This window comes from Bactrocera dorsalis, chromosome 5, assembly GCF_023373825.1.
Source record: "Bactrocera dorsalis isolate Fly_Bdor chromosome 5, ASM2337382v1, whole genome shotgun sequence".
Classification (NCBI taxonomy): Eukaryota; Metazoa; Arthropoda; class Insecta; order Diptera; family Tephritidae; genus Bactrocera; species Bactrocera dorsalis.
Window position 1 is genome coordinate 72,053,814 of NC_064307.1, and position 19,667 is coordinate 72,073,480.

At 33.9% G+C, this 19,667-nt stretch overlaps 1 protein-coding gene and 1 long non-coding RNA gene across 5 annotated transcripts in view; one reads left to right on the forward strand and one right to left on the reverse strand.

Moving 5' to 3' along the window:
- Positions 1–19,667, reverse strand: part of LOC105229435 (uncharacterized) — a 127,736-nt gene that overhangs the window by 75,921 nt on the left and 32,148 nt on the right. For both annotated transcript variants that reach the window (XR_007422966.1, XR_852716.4), the window contains exon 2: positions 510–664. This is a non-coding gene — a long non-coding RNA (uncharacterized LOC105229435). The remainder of the gene's footprint in view (positions 1–509; positions 665–19,667) is intronic.
- LOC105229434 (cyclic AMP response element-binding protein A) overlaps positions 1–19,667 on the forward strand; it is a 74,711-nt gene that overhangs the window by 52,801 nt on the left and 2,243 nt on the right. For 2 of the 3 annotated variants that reach the window (XM_011209728.4, XM_011209729.4), the window contains exons 3-5: positions 13,292–13,505; positions 18,239–19,044; positions 19,117–19,596. In XM_011209728.4, coding sequence (XP_011208030.2) covers positions 13,292–13,505; positions 18,239–19,044; positions 19,117–19,596 — 1,500 coding nt within the window. The remainder of the gene's footprint in view (positions 1–13,291; positions 13,506–18,238; positions 19,045–19,116; positions 19,597–19,667) is intronic. The other variant, XM_011209730.4, reaches the window with a different exon arrangement.

Here is a 19,667-nt window from a genome sequence, read left to right on the forward strand (position 1 = left end):
TGTAAATTGGAACTATTGTATTACTTTTTTTGGCGCTGCCTATTATTGAATTAAATAAGCGGCACATGACAGACATAATTTCGATGTGTATATAATTACTTTTTTACACAAAATAAAAAGAAGTAATAAAAATAGAAAAAAATAATAAAAATAAAAAAAAAAACAAAACACAAAATCACGCATTTACAATCAATGCAGTCGGCGCTTTGAAACATTTTTTTTCGTATATAATAATAGTAAGTAATAATAACAGTGGCCCGCAGCGTTTTTTAAACTACATTACGCTTAATTTTTAGCTGCAGTTGTATAACAAATAACCACTTACTTTTGCCATTTCAATTTTTAATTGTATTTCGCTACGCTTATGAGTTAAGCATATTTATTTTATTTTCTTGCGTTTTCCGTTTTCATTTTATTTTGCTTACATCTTTTTTCGCTTTTTATGCACTTATTATTGTGTTATATTTGAAAAGATTTTGACTTGAGAGTGACATATTTGGGTTACTTACCGAAAAATCCAGCAATTCACCTTCTCTATAAAGCGTTTGTTTGTTGTTGTTGCGCCGATCTACATATATGCTACTGATATGCTGCATAATGGTAATTCATCGATAGTAGAAAATCGCTTATGCAAGCTTTATGAGATTTTATTGCATTTTGGAGGCTGAAAAAATAAGCAAACAAAATGTTAAATGAATTTCCGAGAAACAGCAGAAAAATGTGGCAATGATTCATGATAAGTGTTAATAGAGTAATATTTTAAATAAATATTCATTTTAGTTATCTTTAAGGAATATATGGTTTCCGAATATGACTTTTTTCACTTTTATTTTTATATTTTTAAGACTGGTGAATACATTTTTTTGAATTTATACGAATTTTTGTATGTTGCGTCTAAAAGATGCAATCTTTATAATAAATATACATAAATTTTACGAAAATTTAAGAAAAAATTGGTTTTCGAAATCGTCTTATTTTAAGCATAGTTTTTTAAATTTCTAATATTTGGATATTATTACTCTTTTGATATTCAGTGGACATTTAGATTTGAAATTATATAGCTAATAGCGATAAATTTCTTGCAATTTATATTTTGCGCCTAAAAGATGCTAAAATTGAAATAAGCTATCTTAGAAAGAAGTCATAGTATTCATGTATATATCAGAATAATGTTAGCCGCTAGCTAACCTAGTCAACCGACTGTGTTTTTTCCGTACAAGGAACTAATATGATACATTTCGGTCAAAAAAACACCACTTTCAGGCTACTTCTAGTAGATCAATACTGTTTAGTTTGACTGAAATTCGCAGCAGCTATTTTAATTTGCATTGTGCTCAGATTTTCATAGTTCTTATTGAAGGCTTCTCTATGCACCTTACTAAAATACTTTCTTGCCTAGCTACCGATATTTTTTGTATATACAATTATAACTACATATAGTATTATTCTAAACTTACACGTGTTCTCCATCCAAACACGTGCCCTCCATCCAAAAATCAGCGCATAGAGATCAAACGATAATAAATTCTATGCATTATTATACAAAATTATAACCCACTAATTGCAAATAAGGCATGCATGTGATTAACTCTTTATTATTTAATAAATGTGGTAAAGGGTTGCTAAAATGTCACAATACATTTATTGTTGTATTTAGAAATAATGCAGTTCAAGCTGTTGCTACCCAAATAATTGTGTAAATACCCGACTACGAAACGTGTTTTTATGCATCACCAGTTTATGTAAATTATTTTAGGCCTTTTCGAGAAGCCGCACTTTATGCATTGACGTCACAGCGCGTACGATTTATGCACGAAAACTAGTTTCGATATAAATATTTATGTACATATGTATTATAATAATTACTAGCTGCCGTCATAAAGCTTTGACATACTCCTGCTCATATATATGTATTTTAAAACTTTATACAAAAAACTTGAATTAATTGTTAATACCTTCTAACAAAGCTGCATGCGTCCCACATTAGGGATAAATGCAAATAAAACTTTTGTTATTTTTCGCCAAGTAATTTACATAAAGTTTCCATTTGTTTAGTGTTAGTTGGCCTATGTTGCGACACCCTTATATTGTCGTTTAATCTTATGGCGCAAAATCTTAAGGTCATAGTCCGAATCAAATCAGTGTGATTTAACATGAAAAACGATTTCTTTAAGTTAAGCTGAGTTTTATAGGCTGTTAAAATGAGCTAATAACAGCATATGAGAAACCATCAGTCTTGAGAGAAATATCTGACAGTACTGAAATGAAATATTGAGCATAACAATATTTTGAACTAACTCTGAGCCGTTACACAAGCTATTAGCGCTAACATACCATAAGATAAAAATACTAGTCAGTATTGAAAAGTAGTAATAATAGTAATAAAAGTGATCACTCCCAGCGCTGGTGTAAATATTAGTCAGTTTAGAAAACCAGGTTAGTAAGTGTCAAAGATCAGGGCCTAGAAGCTTAGAAAATTGATAACCAAATATGTTATCAAAAGCCTTAAAGCAGCAAATCGAACTTGAAGCCTTTCTACTTACTCAAAGAGCTTGATCAAGCGAGAAAAATTATGTACTCCTACCATTTTTCTACCTTCTACTTCTTATACTTCTACTCGACCAATAATATGGCTTAAGCCACTGTCGTACTATTCTACACATGTTCAAATATTTAAACCCTAATAATTACGTCAATTTGAATACCGGTAAGTAAGTTATTTGTGTATCTACATGTACCAACGGTACTAACAAAACACACACACACATACACACAAAATTGAGACACAAACACGCATACTTATGCAAATATGCATACAATTTTATGTAAATAAGTTAAGCACATTCCAGCAACCTGCCAAGCAACTAAGCATTCAAGCAGAAAGCGTCAAAAATTATTTGTGTCAAAAGAAGTAGAAAAGACAAGCACACAGCTTAACGGTGGGAAAAGCCAAGAAAGTCATCTGAAAAAGGAGCGACAAAAGTGGCTATGAGAAATGGTTGAGGCAAGCTGTGCTTGAGTGGAGGAATGAGATTGTATTGTGAAATGTTGGGTGCTTTGCAGGCTATGCGCCGGCAAAGGTGAGGTTAGGTGAGACGTTAGGGTGAGCGCTCGTAATACTTATTACTGGTATAGTTATAAAATTGTGCAGTGAAGCGTTGGTAAAAATAATTATGAAAATAATATGTAGGTATGAGGAAGTTGGCTGTGGTTTTTATAACACTTTTTTTATATTGTACAATAAAATTGATGTAAATGCTACTGCTATAAATAGGTAATATTAATGGTGCGGAAGCTGAACTAATAATGCTGATATTGTATTTATGTTGAAAATAGCTTGCGAAATAAAAAAGTTTTCCTTGCCAGAACTTGATTTTGTTCGATCAGATTGTATGGCAGCTATATAATATAGTCGTCCGATCTGAGCAATTAGTTCGGAGATTATAGCCTTGCTTTGGACAAAGTTCTATGCAAAATTTTAGATAAATATTGTATGAAATGAAAAAGTTTTCCATACAAGAACTTGATTTCGATAGATCAGTTTGTATGGCGGCTATGTGAGATGATGATCCGTTCTCAAAAATATTTTCAGAAACTGTAGTGTTACCTACAACAATAATCTGTGCCAAATTTTGTGAAGACATCCCTTCAAATGAAAAAGCTTTTCCATACAAGCAGTTGATTTTAATAGATCACTTTGTACGGCAGCTATGTGATATAGTAGTCCGATTTAAATAATTTCTTCAGATAATATAGCGTTGCTTTTGACATTATTTTGTGCCAAATTTCGTACACATATCGCTTTAAATAAAAAAGTTTCCAAACAAGAACTTGTCTTTGATAGATCAGCCATACAATGGCAGCTATATCTTATACTGGTCCGATATCGGATATTTTCACAAATGAGTAGTTTCTTGAAGAGAAAAAAACATGTACAAAATTTCAGTTCGATATCTCGAAAACGACGTACCTTTCTGTGTTACAAACTTTGGAGCAAATTTAATATACCATTATAAGGGTATAAAAAATCGCAAGAATAAACAAAAAATGAAGTTTACAAGATTGCGATTTCTTTGAAAAAACTAGCTCGAACTCACCCAACTTTCAGTATAAATGCTTGCAGTCCTTCCCCAACAATTAGGCGATTAACGAAATTTAACAAATCACCAAACAAAATGAACCCATATATGTACATATATCTAAGTATGTATGTATAAACCGCTATGTAATGAAATGCCATTAATGACAGCGTAAACATTATAAATACACCACGCCGCACAATACCTGCAGATGAGCATAACAAATTTTCTAGTAAGCCGATCGATTAGGGGAACCTGATCGGACCCGAACCGATTGCGTTTTCATATACCAAGTATGGTGACTAGTGTGTTTTTGTTGTTATTGTTGTATTTGGGATGCGCTCATCATTAACGTAAATACAAATAAATAATAAACACGAAAATGGCAAAAAGGTTATTCACCTGTTACACACACCGTAATGCGGCGGCACGAGCAGCGCGACAACAAAAACAACAATAAACTCATATGCTCTTTATGGTTGTGAGATAAATATGAGCAGCGGCTTTTACCATAAATCGTCGCGTCGACCACCACCAGTACCGAGCGAGCGGCATTCGCAGTTGCGTTGCGCCCGGGAAATGTAGGAATGCTTCGATGGTTGGACGGCGGACAGCGAGATAAATGTACAAACAAATGAACGGTCAATTGTGTTTAACAACAAACTTGAAATCACGATCCCTCATGTGATCAAAGAGGAAGCAGGCAGCGCGCAAAGAGTACACATACACACATGCCAACATGCAAACATAGAGATGCTAAGCTGTACAAATACTGTATACAACAAGTTTTGGCTGGCGATCTTCGCCTTGTACATAGAATATTGAAGATCATTTAGTAAGCGGGTTGTATTAAGCAAACGACTCAGGTGGCGCAGCGAGCGCCGAAAGTGCGGCACCTGCAGCAATATGCTGTAGAAAAATCGAAAAAAGCAACAACAACAAAAATAAGAGAAAAAACGTGAAAAGGCTATAAGACGGCAGCAGCCAGTCACACTTCAGTGGCATATCATGGCCGGTAAGCCGGCTACCTGCAAGCCAGTTTACCTTTCAACTTTTGTTGGTCAACCTTTTTAGCCATTCACTTAGGCAATACCTAACCATATGCAAATATAATAAGGAGAAAACGAAGACGTTGAAAGCTATACGCCAAAAAAATAAATTTCAAATACTCAAAAACAACAAATAATTTAGTCTGTCGAATTAACTAATCGCCACATTATGCATACTTAATGCTACCAATATGTGATATGGTATATAATGAAATCTGGTTTGAACTCATACATAGAGTCAAAATTATTTCATTTCGAAAATGATCTAATCTGTGGTGTGTGTATGTAGGTTGAAAAATTTCACGTTAAAATTTTGGTAATATCCAAATAAACAAACAAACAAATTTTTTAATAAATTCCTTTGATGAAGTGATCTTGTTGTGGCGATCCATTCTGCTGCCGGAACTCAGCGCTTGAGTTGCGTGAGTCACGCATTTACCATTTGCCAGGTGTATGGCGAAGAAATAATATATCAAGCTTTAAAATTGAAATTTGGGCTTCAAGAATTTAAAAATAATTTTAAAAACGCATTTTTGGCTATATATAACTATATAGACTTCAGCAAGTTTTTGGCTATATAGAATTATACAGGAATGATAGAGTCATCCAGCCTTCTCTAGAAGCACTCTTATTATGATGAATGGATTTATCCTCCAGAAAGAGTCCTAACTCATTAATCTTCAACAAGCGCAGAAAAAGTCCAATCTTTGCCAACTACTTGCAAAGTGCTCAGCTGTTCTTTTAGTCGTCATCAGATCTCAAAAAATTCAATCTCGCCAATTATTTTTAAAGCGATCAGCTGATAGATCATGATCACCACTTGGAACCAAAAAAATCAAAATCTCTATCCACTACTGTTAAAGCGATCAGGTGATGAGATCTTCACTTGGAAACAATAAAATCAAAATCTGTGTTTATTACTTAAGGCTATCATGTCATAAGCTCATCTTATGGAATCAATAAAATTAATCATCAGCTTGGCGATCTTCAAGAAAAATGTGTGAGTATTATTGGAGACTTTGACAGCCACATTTTTACTGAGAAAACTATCTATGATCACCTATAGATTCTAATCGAGCCTAAACTAACCAGTAAACACTTTAAAGCCATTCTCAATTCTTTTTACAGAGCCATAAGGCTTAAACAAGGCGTACGATGAGGTTATGTTCGAGAAAAGAAGGGTGAAAGTCAGCGAATTTTAAGATTTGCTACAATTCTCAAAAGTTGCTGATATGGATCTGCATTGAGTCCAGCAACAACGCATGAATTATGAACTTCCTTTCATTTTTCTCAATTTCTTGTGATTTTTTCCTACTTTTTCGCTTTTTATTGCAAGTATCTGGCTATGCTTTTAGCATTACAGCTTTTAGCTGCGTTTTAATGACTTTTTATTGCTTTCTTTTTTTCTTTTTATTTTTCTTTTGTGGACAATGAAATTCGTTTACTAACAGCTTAGTGAGCATTCTTGCTGATAATTCCTCGAAAATTTTTGTTATTCTGATTATCCGTGTACGCTTCGCTGTCATTTTCGTAACATGGCCAAAACGCACAAACACACACATGCATAGTTGCCTAGGGGCGTGTATGCGTGTGTAAATTGCTAACTCTTAACAATTTTCGTAAAAAAGGGTTCGTTGAACCGCTGCGCAGTCGCCGCTAACTAACCAAATTATATATGCACATATAAACGCACATACAAGCAAATGCTTAAGTACGGTATACATATGTCTATATATGTATGTATGTTTAAAGCTACGCTTTCGTGTTTCTCACATTTTTTTATACATTTATTTTTAACTACACATTTTATTTACGCTTCGTTGCCGCATAATATGTGCAGATAGTGCTTACGCTCGCATTCGCACCTACATCTAGGCTTGATAGAAGCTTCTTTATAGCGAATTAGGTTGCAAGCCAAAAAGCAAAAAAATGCTATTATGGTGTTCCAACAACATTGTGATACATTTTAATAAAGAAAAAATAAATAAATAATTTAAATTACTTGCTTTGCACACGCTATCGCTTGCTGGCTGACTTTTAATTCCGAACTGCATGAAATCGGCGCAAGTGCAACTTTGTGTGTTATCAGAGTTATCAGCACTTAAAAATGGAAAAAATATACAACAACAGTAGCTATGTATGTGCATTTAATTGTATTGAACAAGCTGCAAACCGGCAAATATTAAAATATTAATATAATGCATGCAGCGCATGTAGGAGACAAGTCAACGTTTGTATTTAAGAACACGAGTAGGCGAATAACGGCAGCGTGCTTGGCAACAGGCGGGCAGTAGATAGACCAAGAGTGATCAGTCTTTACTAGGCAAAGCCAAAAATATAAAATATTTTTTAAAAGCATTTTTAATTAAATAAGAGCATGTATTAACAACATTATAACCTCGTTCACCCGCATAAAACTAAAAATTAAACTCACTGACATACTACATACATACGCATGTACACATACATGTATGTATATGTTTATAGTATTAACAATATACTATACATACATAAATATGTACATATGTTTATGTTTTTATATAGTTATTTGGGTTATTGTGCAGGAAAATTCCATGCATATTTAAAAATCAGTAACCTCAATATTTGCTGCGTCGCAACATTTCCCCCACAACTTACGCACGTACAAATACACACGCCGCTATAAGAAACACATGCGGGCCAATGGCCAATTAGTCACCTGGGTGCGTACCAAAAACCAATTCCAAATTGAGCGGCAAACGGCAGACAATTGTGCGAAAACAAAATTTGCATAAATACTTAAGAACGCATAACTTCTGTAGAAATTGCGTTGGTTGTGGTAGAGCCGAGGATGCGTTTAGCTACTTGCGGAGCAGGGAATTTCGGGAGAAAATAGAAGAATTAAAATAAAATATGAAATCAAAGCAGCAATTTAGTATGGAGCGTGTTTGCAAAAAAGGCCACAGCATAGCAAACTACGCGTGTGTGTATGTATGACGCATAACGCTAACACACCCACAACAACCAACAACGGCAACAATGACCAATCGTTCATGGTTGAGTGTGAAAAAATGCGAACGGAACGCAAAAGAACAACTTTCGAAATGTAAATAAACTGTTTACCATAATTGAAACGCTGCGTTGGTGTGTGTGTGTATGTACGTGTTTGTATAGCTGTTAATCTGACTGCGTGCAGGCGGTAGTCACTACTGTATATGCATTTGCAAAAGGCATTTTTGGCAAAACCAGAACACACCTTTCGCTGTGCAAAGCGCAAATGGCAGCTTGTGAATGCTTAGTATGTGTGTGTGTGTTTATAATTTTCTTTAGAAAAAATTGATGTAAATGTTTGGAATAAGCTGCAGAAAATGCAAGTGAAGGCTTTGTGCATTTTTATTTGCATACCGCATAAGCAAATTGGTGTTGTTTTATTGAGATATATAAACATATATGATCTTTCAAGTATTTGGTGCACATAATCAGAAAATTATAACCATTTGCCATACAAATGGAAGTAATGTATGAAGGTTTTAAGAAATTTGTTATTTCAGCTTAAAGAAATTTCAAAAACTCGACTTTAGCATTCAGAAAATTATAACTGTAAAACTTTTTAATGTATTTTCGTATTGAAAGCTTTCCCACAAGTATTATATGTATGTTGCCTTCGAAATAACACAAACTAACCGAAACTAACCTGAAAATTTACCCTAATTTATATAATTCCAAAATTTAAGCATTCTTTTTCAAATTAGAAACTTAAATGATTTTATATTAGTTCTAGAAAATTCGACATTATTTAATTTAAGCAAGCAACCTCCTGTCAAATCAACACTTTTCATTCATATTTTGGTTTAAATTTACAGCGGAAGACGATAATTTTATTACTTATTTGTTTTAATTTACGTCGAATCTAGAAGTAACTAATGAAACTTATTAAAGATAAGATATTATTTATTGGCCAGGAATCCCCTAAAATATCAGCACAGTTTTGGGTACAAAAAAAAAAACTCGAAACCAATGAAATTAACTACCCGTGATCTTTACTTTTTTCACATAACAAATCGTATAAGCGATAAGCGTGCTCTTGAACTAAAAGATGTATTTGATTATTGAATATTCTTATATGTATATTGTATATATGTATGTATAAATAGCTTTACTTAGTTAATTCTATGAATTGCATTTTATTATTTTTAAGAAAGAAACTATTTCGATAGTTTTGGTATAAACTCTCCAAATTATTTCGAATCGAACAAACAACTGGCATAAATCAATAATGCTGGCATAAACAAATGTAGATATATAGCATATAAAGAGGTTATAGGTTAGATAAGGTTAGGTTAATCTGGTAGGCCACACATATACCAGTTTGGTGCTTTGCGATACCAGACGGAGTTCAGCTGCTAATTCCATATTACTTTATAAAGATATTTCTTTTAAGAGACTTTTATTTACTATATGAAAAAAGCAAGTGGCAATAATGTTGGTACAAAATATGGCAAATCGAATAGATAACTGGTATATATCAAATATTCGCAACGGCTGCAGCCGAATACAAATTGTATATAGAGAGGTTAAAAGACTTTTCGAATATATCGGTTATGATTTCATGCATTAAATTTTGATAACTTTCATATGCAAATATTTTTTTTTAAGAAGAAAAGAACTCAAACGGCACGAGCGCAGACATTGCGAATTGGTATGATGGTGAATTTAGAGACCTACATACATATGTATATTATGATTTAAAGTTTTTAAATTTAAAAAACTGCTGCAGTAACTTCTAAGGTTCGTGAGAGTTTGGTAAAGAGATATATTTTTTTTTAAACGAATAGATGTAACGTTTTTCGTTCAGTTACATAACTACGCAAAACTTAAATAACCTAAATTGGAGGACTTAAATTGGAGGACATAACCCCCCAAAACATAAAAATATTCTGGATTTGGAAAATTACGATTACCAATGTCGCAGAAACAAATTTGGAGCAATCTTTTACAACTGACTTAACCGACTCTACTACAGAAGAAAGTGTAGTGAACTATCTCACTCAGCTTGTAAGCATTACTTCCTATAATTAGAACTGTGTCCCCACTAATTGCAACCTTGAGGCAATTTTCAATACAAAAAAATTTATTTTTTATCTAAAATTTGTTTGAGGAAACTAACAAACAAAGCCACTTTTCTTGGAAAACTATCTCAACAAATGAAATAATTGATAAGATTGACTACGACAGCGCAATGCAATTAAGAAATGAACTGATATGAACAACAAAAAAACCGGAATCACACTATATAGAGCGAACTTTTGCAAACAGGTGTCTCGTTTGGCAGTGAAACAACTTAAAATAATAGCAGAACCACAAAAGTTGTCACTAAATGAAATGAAAGCAAAAAGTCTAAGCGCTTATCAGCATGAAAATATGAAATCAGCGCAATGTCTAGGGCACTAGAAAATTAAAATATATTTATGTATGTATATATGTAGAAGGCAATCAGTAAAAGTGATTTAAAATATATACAATACAACAACATGCAATAATAAATGTAAATTTGCACACGGTTACCTTTTGTTTCAAAGCAAAATTATAACAATTATTAAAAAAAAAAACTTGTTTACGTGTTTTTTGTTGTTTTTGCATATATTTTTAAATTTTATTTTATTCAACTATAAGCTACAACTAATATGATTATTCAGCAATTGCTGTAGTTAATGATCTTATCACCGGCGAATATGAGAAAGAGCAACAAAAAAGATTGATTTCATATGTGCCAGACTTTTTGCCGGATGTAGTTGCTTAACACACATACATATACATATATCATCTGTATGTATATGAATTTTAATATAATTAAATTATTAAATCGACGCCTGCCTTATTAACCTCTTTCCCTTACACAGTATGTATGTATATGTATATATACTGACTAGCAGCGCGTTTCATTCATGCGATTTCAAATGACGATATACCAAAGTTTTTTTGTATATACATATAGTAGTATAGTATGTAACCGTATCTTCGACATTTCTCTTATCTCTCAGACTTTGTGATTTATTTATTTAAGTTCGTTTTTTGAGTGCTTGTCAATCAAAATGGTGAGAAACTGTTAAATAAATATTGAAAAGTCGCGTATGTATGTTTACATATATACATACATATGTGCGTAAGATAAACAGCCAGATAATAAAAGTAAGACATAATATAACTGCACTTGCAGCATTTCAAGGTCAATGGTACGCGCTTAATACAAGCCGCTCAAAAAATACAAATATTTACAGTTATGTGTGACTTTGGCTGGAAGTTAGATAGTTAAAATAGCGGGGCTTTAGAGTAGGTGCAACACATTGACTTTATGTATTAGTAGACAAGTAAAGATTTAGGGGCAATTACTATAGGAATATAGCCAGTTGACAGCTGACCTGGGTCTGGCTAGTGCTCAGGTAACTCACACGACGTGAATTGATTTGATTTGGAAGTCAAGAGGTGACTTCAGGGGATGCTGTCTGCAATTCGCGCTATAAAAGAAACGCAGGCGAGCCTGGTCAGTTCTTAAGCGACTTTTGCGCCGCGATGTCATGTAGTTCAACAGTCGCGAGGTGATTTCGCGGGAAGCTAGCTGCCATCTTGCTCTATATAAGTGAAACAGGCAACTACCGCGTCGCGATGTGATGTGATTTGAATGTCACGAGATGACTTCGCGGGAAGCTGGATGTCAGCTAGCTCTATATAAGTACAGCAGACATCGTGCCTGGCCAGTGCTTAGGTAACTTCTCTCGCCGCGATGTGCTGTAGCTTAACAGTCACGAGATGATTTCGCGGGAAGCTGCCTGCTTAGCTGGCTCTATATAACTATGTGGCGGCTATATGCCAGAGTCCAACTCAAAAAATATGTTTGGACATTTTTTTGGCCTTGGACAATAATCTGTGTCGAATTTTGTTAAGATATCTTGGTAAACAAAAATTTTTTCCATACCAAGACTTGATTTAGATCGGCCAGTTTGTATGGCTGTTATATGCTAATAGTGGTCCGATGTAGGCGATTTCTCTTTCGGAACTCTTTGGGGAGAAAAGAACGTATGCAAAATTCAGATCGAAATATATTTTAAATCAAAAAAAAATTTCGAATTTTGGAAAATCTTAGACTGCTCTCATTTTACATATTTCGTCATTAATACCAACCCACAAGTGCCATTTAAGTAAGTAATTAACGGCAAAGTAAAAACAAAAACCAAAACACGAAACAAAAACAAAACGAAAAACATGAAAAAGTGAGAAAACATTTCAACAAAAACCTAGTAAAGTTAAATTTTTTTTGTATTTGCTATGATTGAAATATTGCTAATGGCAGACTGCGTATCTACAAAGTATGCACATCGAGCAAGCGCTATCAGCGAGACCGCGCCGAACTACACAACACGTGCCCTAAAATATTATATTGTATCAGCGCGCAGGGTCTCAGAAGCAACACCAGCAGCCAGATAAGGAGTAAGAGTGGTAAATTATCACTTTCTCGCCGAAGGCTGAAGTGAAGAAGAGGGAGTGTTAACATAAGAAAAAGCACACACACACATGTATGCAGTTACAGAACGGCACAAAATATTAAACACAAAAACTAGTAATGTAACAGCAGTGTCAATCATATTTAGAGTGTGTGTTACAATGTGCGCGTGTGTGTGTGTCTGGCTGTCATATGCTAAAGTAATTTTCCTAGCATGTCAAATAACTATGAAATGCTGATAAGATAATTTTTTCGTAAAGACATATAAACCAAATGTAGATATTTACAAACATTTTACCTAAATATGAAAAAAATAGAGAAAAAAGGCTTGCAAAGCACAATAAAAATAGGAAAACAAAATAAATCAATGCTACACAGCACCTGGTATCTACAAAGTGCATGAAGCGCCAACAAGTAATAGATAAATATTTAATTTAAAGTAATTTTCAATTTCCCACAATAGCCCGCAAGCAAACACAATAAGTTCTTTGGCATTAACTGCCTATAAAAAAGGATTAGCTTGAATTACCCAATAGCTTAGATGCAATTGCTGATAGACACCGTATGAATTCTTTTATTTACAAATGATTTGTTGCTTTATCATATTATAGAAAACAAATGAGTTTGTTTGCCAAGGAATTCCCCAATAATAAAATATTTTCGCTTTTTTCTCTATTTCTTTTTAGACGGAATCTCTAAAAATCTCCACAGATTCGGATCTACACGATTGGTTCATGGAACGTGATATGAAGGATCCGGCTGTTATGATATTAAATGATAAACTCATGTCAGATGCGCTATTCAATTTGCAGCCAATTAAGTCGGAACACTCATATAGTTTAAATAGTGATGGCGATTCATTGCCAGATTCACCACATAGCCTGCAGACGAAAATGGATGGTGAGTATGATTTTGGTGTTGAATAAGAAGTCGTGTGTAGAAAAAGCCACGAAGTGAGAGTTCAATAACGGTGGTATGTCCAAAAAGACTCTTAGTGTGAGTTAAGGTTAATTGAAACTCAATTTAAATGCAACTGGACTATTAAGTACTCAATTTTTGTAAAGGAAAGGCATTACATGTATCAATTTCAATGAGATTTTTTGTTTTACATATGTATTTTAAATTAAATAGAACTCTGACAGCAATCTGATATCCCGAGAAAGTTAATCTTAAGTTCAGGCTGCTGCTAAATTGAGTCAATTAGTAAATTCGTTATAGCGAAAAGTTGCTAATTATTTAGGAAAATGAATTATTATGAATTTTCGAACTAATGAATTCAAAATAAAAAAAAAAATAATAATTAATTCGATTTTTTTTGGAATTTTAATTATTTAAATTATATATATGTATATTTCGAAATCATGTGGATAATTTTGAAAAAAAATTTAAATTAAATTTAAATTAAATTTTTTTATTACGTTTCTGGAGCTAAAATTTTGTATAACAGATTTTACATAAATGCAGTAAAAAAATTAATCAATAATTAATTATACATTCTAATCAATGAAATCTGTAATTTTTTTTTTATCTAAAAGAATTATTTTCCCTAGAAGCGTGTTTATTCACTGTGTAATAATTTGCATATATGTGTGTTAATGCGTGTCTGTCGTACTTTAACCTAAAAAAAATATAATTTTTAATATTTTTCTTTTGCAAACTGTCGTCAAATCCGCAGTATTGGCAATAACTAAAAATAAAAGCAACAAAAAACTGACAACAACTCCATTACCTAAGCAATATTTCAATCAAGTCAGCACTACTCATTAACTGCCTAGTAATTGTAACGAAAACACATGCAACTACACGAGTATCGTGACAAATGAGTTCTCCCATTTTCCGCACATAAATTAAAATTTCCATTTCGTTCGATAAAAACAAAACAGATACACACGCGCACAAGCACAACAACAAAATAGCACTTGAAAAAAAAAAACTAAAAAAAAAATACTGAAAACTGTAACAATTTGTGTAAAACGCAAAATTAATATTTTTGTGGCGAAACTAAAAAGCAGCAAATTATCGGTAACGAATTTGCTTGAATGTGGTTAATTGCGGCACAGTTTGTGTGGAAATTGTATGCATGAAAATATTAAATATATTTTTTGTAAAAATTATTACACTTTATGCTGCAGCACGTGCCAAAATGGCGCTAGAATTACATAAATAATCGCTAATGGCTTCGTTAGATGATTACGGAGTAGTCGCATCAACGACACTTATTATTGTTGTTGTAGCGGCAGCAAACAATCCTAAAGTAATTTGGAGGTATGCTGCCGGTTTTACAGCCTATTAATCGGATAAAACCAGGTCAGTACCGGTTACATATACCAGATTGTTACGGGAACAAAAACATTAATGCCTCACCCTTTTGTCATGCCATATCGAGGTATGTAATACCATATCTAGGTATGTAAGGAATTTTTCTCGGAACTCACAAAAGCTTTTGCTGTACAGTTAACCTTTGTAGAAATTATCTCTCAAGTGCACAACATGTTGTCACCACCCACACAGGAAGGTTGTGACAAGATGTCAGTGTTGTATTTAGTTCATTATGCGATTGCTACAATTGGAACTGTATAGTTTTATGTCACGTTAAAAATGACTATAAAGATTGCCAATGATAAAAAAGTTGTTTAAAATGTATACATATGTATATAGTTTTTAAGTTGCGCAGATCGAAGCCAGATAGCAGAGACTGCAATTTATGTCATATGATGAATGACATTTAAAAGTATTTATATTATAACATATGATAACTTAAGTAGAACAACGGTAATGCTTGAAAAGTAAAAGTATTGGCCTTTCATAGAGCTTTCATTGCATACTCGAGCTTTCAGATACTTAAAAGTAAAAGCACTGAGCTTTTATTGTTCTTTTATTGCATACTGAAGCTTTCGAATACTTGAAAAGTAAAAGTACTTAGCTTTCATTGCTTAGTGGAGCTTTTGAATTTTTCGGATTTGAAAAGCATATCAATTAAATGGTGTAGAATTTATTTTAGGCTATTTTAAAAAAATCAACATTTCACTCAGGATTGTAGAAAAGCATTTCTTATATCAGAAAAATCAACATCAGGCGTTTTTTGAAATTTCAACGAATAGGATTGTGGAAAAATATTTCCGATATTACAAAAATCACACTAAACGAGATTTCAATACATTTTCTCATCAGGTTTTTTTTTTTTTTAATTTCAGCTTAAGATTTCAGAAAATGCTTCCAACAACAGAAAAATCACACTAGCAGAGTTGGGCCTCAGAAAAATATTTACAACCTAAAAAATTCTGTAACTTAACTCTTTTATTAAATTTCACTACTACATGAAGCCGCAAATATTATTTTATTTGAGAACAGAAGTCACTCTGTTAAAGTTTTTGATAGATTTACTGACTGCTAGTTAACAGTTGTACTGTTAATGCATAGCGAGGTACTGTTAACAAACATGCAGTCTTTTCTCTCAGTGTACGTTGACTAAAAAAATGAATTCGAAGTAGCAAAGCGACATTTGTTTAAATAATATGTTTTTTTGTTATAAGAAAATGGGTTTTGAAGCAAATATTAAAATTTTGTGGTCCTCCAAGCGCATTTTAATGCAAACAACTATACAATTGTGTAAATTTTTTATTGTACACACATATGTATATAACTGTATTTGCTTGTGTGTAAACTTGTATAAACAGCTGCATTAAAAATATAATAACTTAGGTAATAGCTGTCACTCATGTGTGGAAATAACAGTGTTTTTAATACCGCCACACTATGGCTTTGTGTATCTGAAATATTATTTTTCGCTCGCAGTTTTTCAATGATGCCAACTATTTTTTTCAAAATAAATTTCGTTGACGTTAATGTACGTTTGAGCGCATAGAATTACACTAAGCTGTTTGTGAGGTTAAAGAATAAATATTACTTGTTATTTTTAATGAAGAAATATTTAATAAGCACATGACAGTTGGACTTTTATAAGCAATATTTCAATGGCCTGTGCAGAAGCACACTTTTCGTTGGTTGTGACAGCACTTCACTCATAAATTTTATTTAGAATATTTTTGAATATTTTTTAGTTAATTATTTACACAAATGCATGGTACAATAGTTCATGATTTCAACACTAAAATTGTTTTGGCGGCTCATAGGTTATTTAACTAAGCTGTTTTTCTGTAGTTTCAAGGCAGATATTTACGTCATTGCTACACTACGGGGGTATTTGAAGCGAGAATTGAAAGAAAGTTCTATAAAAATATTAAAAATAATATATTATTTCTATAAAACCATGCGCCTTAAGGTACTTGCGTTGTTTTTTCTTTAACACTAAGGCAAATGTCTATAGATTACATCTAAAAATGCGTAAAATATTGGGTAGTCGAAAAAGTCTTTTCGTATTTTTAATTATTATTTATTTTTTGTATATATTGTGTAGATGTTGTAAATAGCATTATTATTAGCTTTACAAAATCCAAATAGCGTAAAAATAGTAGTAAAAATAGGGCTGAGGTAGTTTTTGACCACAAACTGCTAACAATGAAGCATAGCCATAGGCGTTGTATGCACAAAATTTATATATTGTATAATATATACATATCTATATTGGTGCATTTTTTTTTTGGGAAAAAACAGTTATCTATAAATTTATGAACGTTAAATATTTAAAAAGTTGCAAAAAATACAAGAACAGCAACAAAAATATTTACAAAAATAAATAAAATTAAAATATTTTGCAAAGAAATCTCCAAAAATATATTAGCAAAAGTAAGCCACACATAAATAACATAAATAAAACACATTTAACAAAAAAATAAAAATAAAAAAAGTCATTCCGTTGAAACAAACACAAAACATTAAAGCATAACCACAGGCGCACATAGTTTTATTAAGGTTATTTTACCCACCCTTTTATTACACAAAGTTCCTTGTTTTTATTTACACCATTTTTAAGCTCTACTACTAAACTAGCTAGCCAAAAATTGCTAAAGTGTTTCTATAAATATCTAAAAAATCGAATTGAGTGTTCTATAAAAACAGCTTGAGGGTTACATAATATGTAAAGTAATAATTTACAATAACAACTATTTTTTTAAATTATTTTAACTACCAAACAACAGTAAAATATTACAAAATTGCACTTTATATCACGTTTGGAAAAAAATATAAGTCTTAGGCGAATCAAGGTCAGGTTAGGCTAAGAGGTTGACCCTAAAAACAAACTTTTCGGCAGCTAAGAATGTCGTTTAATTTTTTTACCAAAAAATTTCTATATACCGGCTCATAACACCCCTAAAATAGATAAAGTCTATCACAAATTTGTTGTCCACGTCACCCGCCTCCATACAACTTTGACAACTAAACCCGACAAGTATGGCGAATCAAAGTAATCAGACAAATTTGGTTCATACAATCAGCAATAATGCATTGAGTGAAAATTTTTACCAAAACAAAAATCCATTGAAAGTTCATTGCATTGCTTGGGAATGACTTAAAACAAGCATTAATAATATAGACTGACAAAATACCAAGTTCAGTGGCCTCATTAAGGAAATACAATTGCACACGAATAAAATAAACTCCCACTGAAAGATTAAATAAAATTTCATTTTCTTCTATTCGTTCTCTTTCCGGTCCACCCCCACCACAAAAAGACATGGAAGACGAATGCTATCCCGCAATTTCGCTGAAAACCGCAACCAGCAACACAGCACGCTCACGGCACGATGTAGACATTACCAACAGTGTTGACCCCAAGTGCTTGGCCATATCGGTGGACTGTGATGATACGCCCATGGAATTAGCTACGCTAGAGCACAGCGGTCACACAACCAGCAGCTCCAGCAAATTAGCGACAAACACATTGCTCACCACCGCCGCTACCTCCAGCACACCCACAATAAGTAGCACACTGAGCATACCCGCCAGCACCGCAACCGGCAGCGGTATACTTACTGCGAGCACCACTACCCGCCAATCTGCTACAGCGTTGCCATTACGCTACACACATGCCGGCATCTATGCGAGCCTCAGCAAGATCAACACCACCGCACCGATGACATTCAATCTGCGCACCGCTGAAACGTCCAGTGGCACCAGCAGCAGCAGCTGTAGTTCCGGTTACGGCGGCAGCAACACCACTACAATTACACTTAGCAAACCCGCCGCTACACAACAACTACAGCAACAGTCACATCTCCAACAGTACCTACCTCAAGCGACGGCGGTGAGCACAGTTTTTGAGACGAGCAGCTGTCGTACGCCGTCAACAGCACGCGAAGGCAGCTCTTCGCCGGACATCTGTTCGGATATCGAAATCGATGAGTCGGCCATCAAGGATGAGCCCATGTCACCGGATTCCAGTTGCCCGCCCAGCCCTAATTCGCCGGAATGCATAACAATGGCAAAAATCTCGAAGCTAACCGCGCGCACTAACTCCGATCTCGTCTTTGAGCACAAGGTCAGTACCGAAGCACTATTTGTTATTAAGAAAAATGTTGCTAATATTTAAATTTCATACACACACTACCAGAACGGTTGCCTGCAACTCACACCCGCCTCACAGAGCTTACTCAAAGCGCAACAACTCGCAACATCCGCCAATAATGGTCAAAGCATTGTAATGCCCAAATTGAATATTAAGTCGGAGTCTAGCTACAATGGTGTTAGTGCCACTGTCAAGCATAACGGTCAATATGGTCTGCCATTGACGCCACCCTCCTGCTCATCGAGTGATGGTGATTCCGAAGGTAATTTAACACCGGAACATTTACTATCACCACTTTCGCCCAACACTTCAGTTTCTATATCTGTGGCCAACCCTGCAGTCATTACCCCCGTTGCCTTGCACGCCGCGAATGTGCGCCGTAGTGCCAGTAGCAGCAGCTCGTCATCGCCATCATCCGCCTCGTCGTCGACATCGTCACTGCATGCAGCCGGTCGACATGCGTCAGGTGGAACTAGCGGTTCCACACGTCAGCCAATACACACCCCGCTCATCAGCTCGCAGCCGGTAAGTTGTGCGGTTAAAATTGGATTATTAGATACAATACTAATATACTCATTCCTTTGTATGCTAAACAG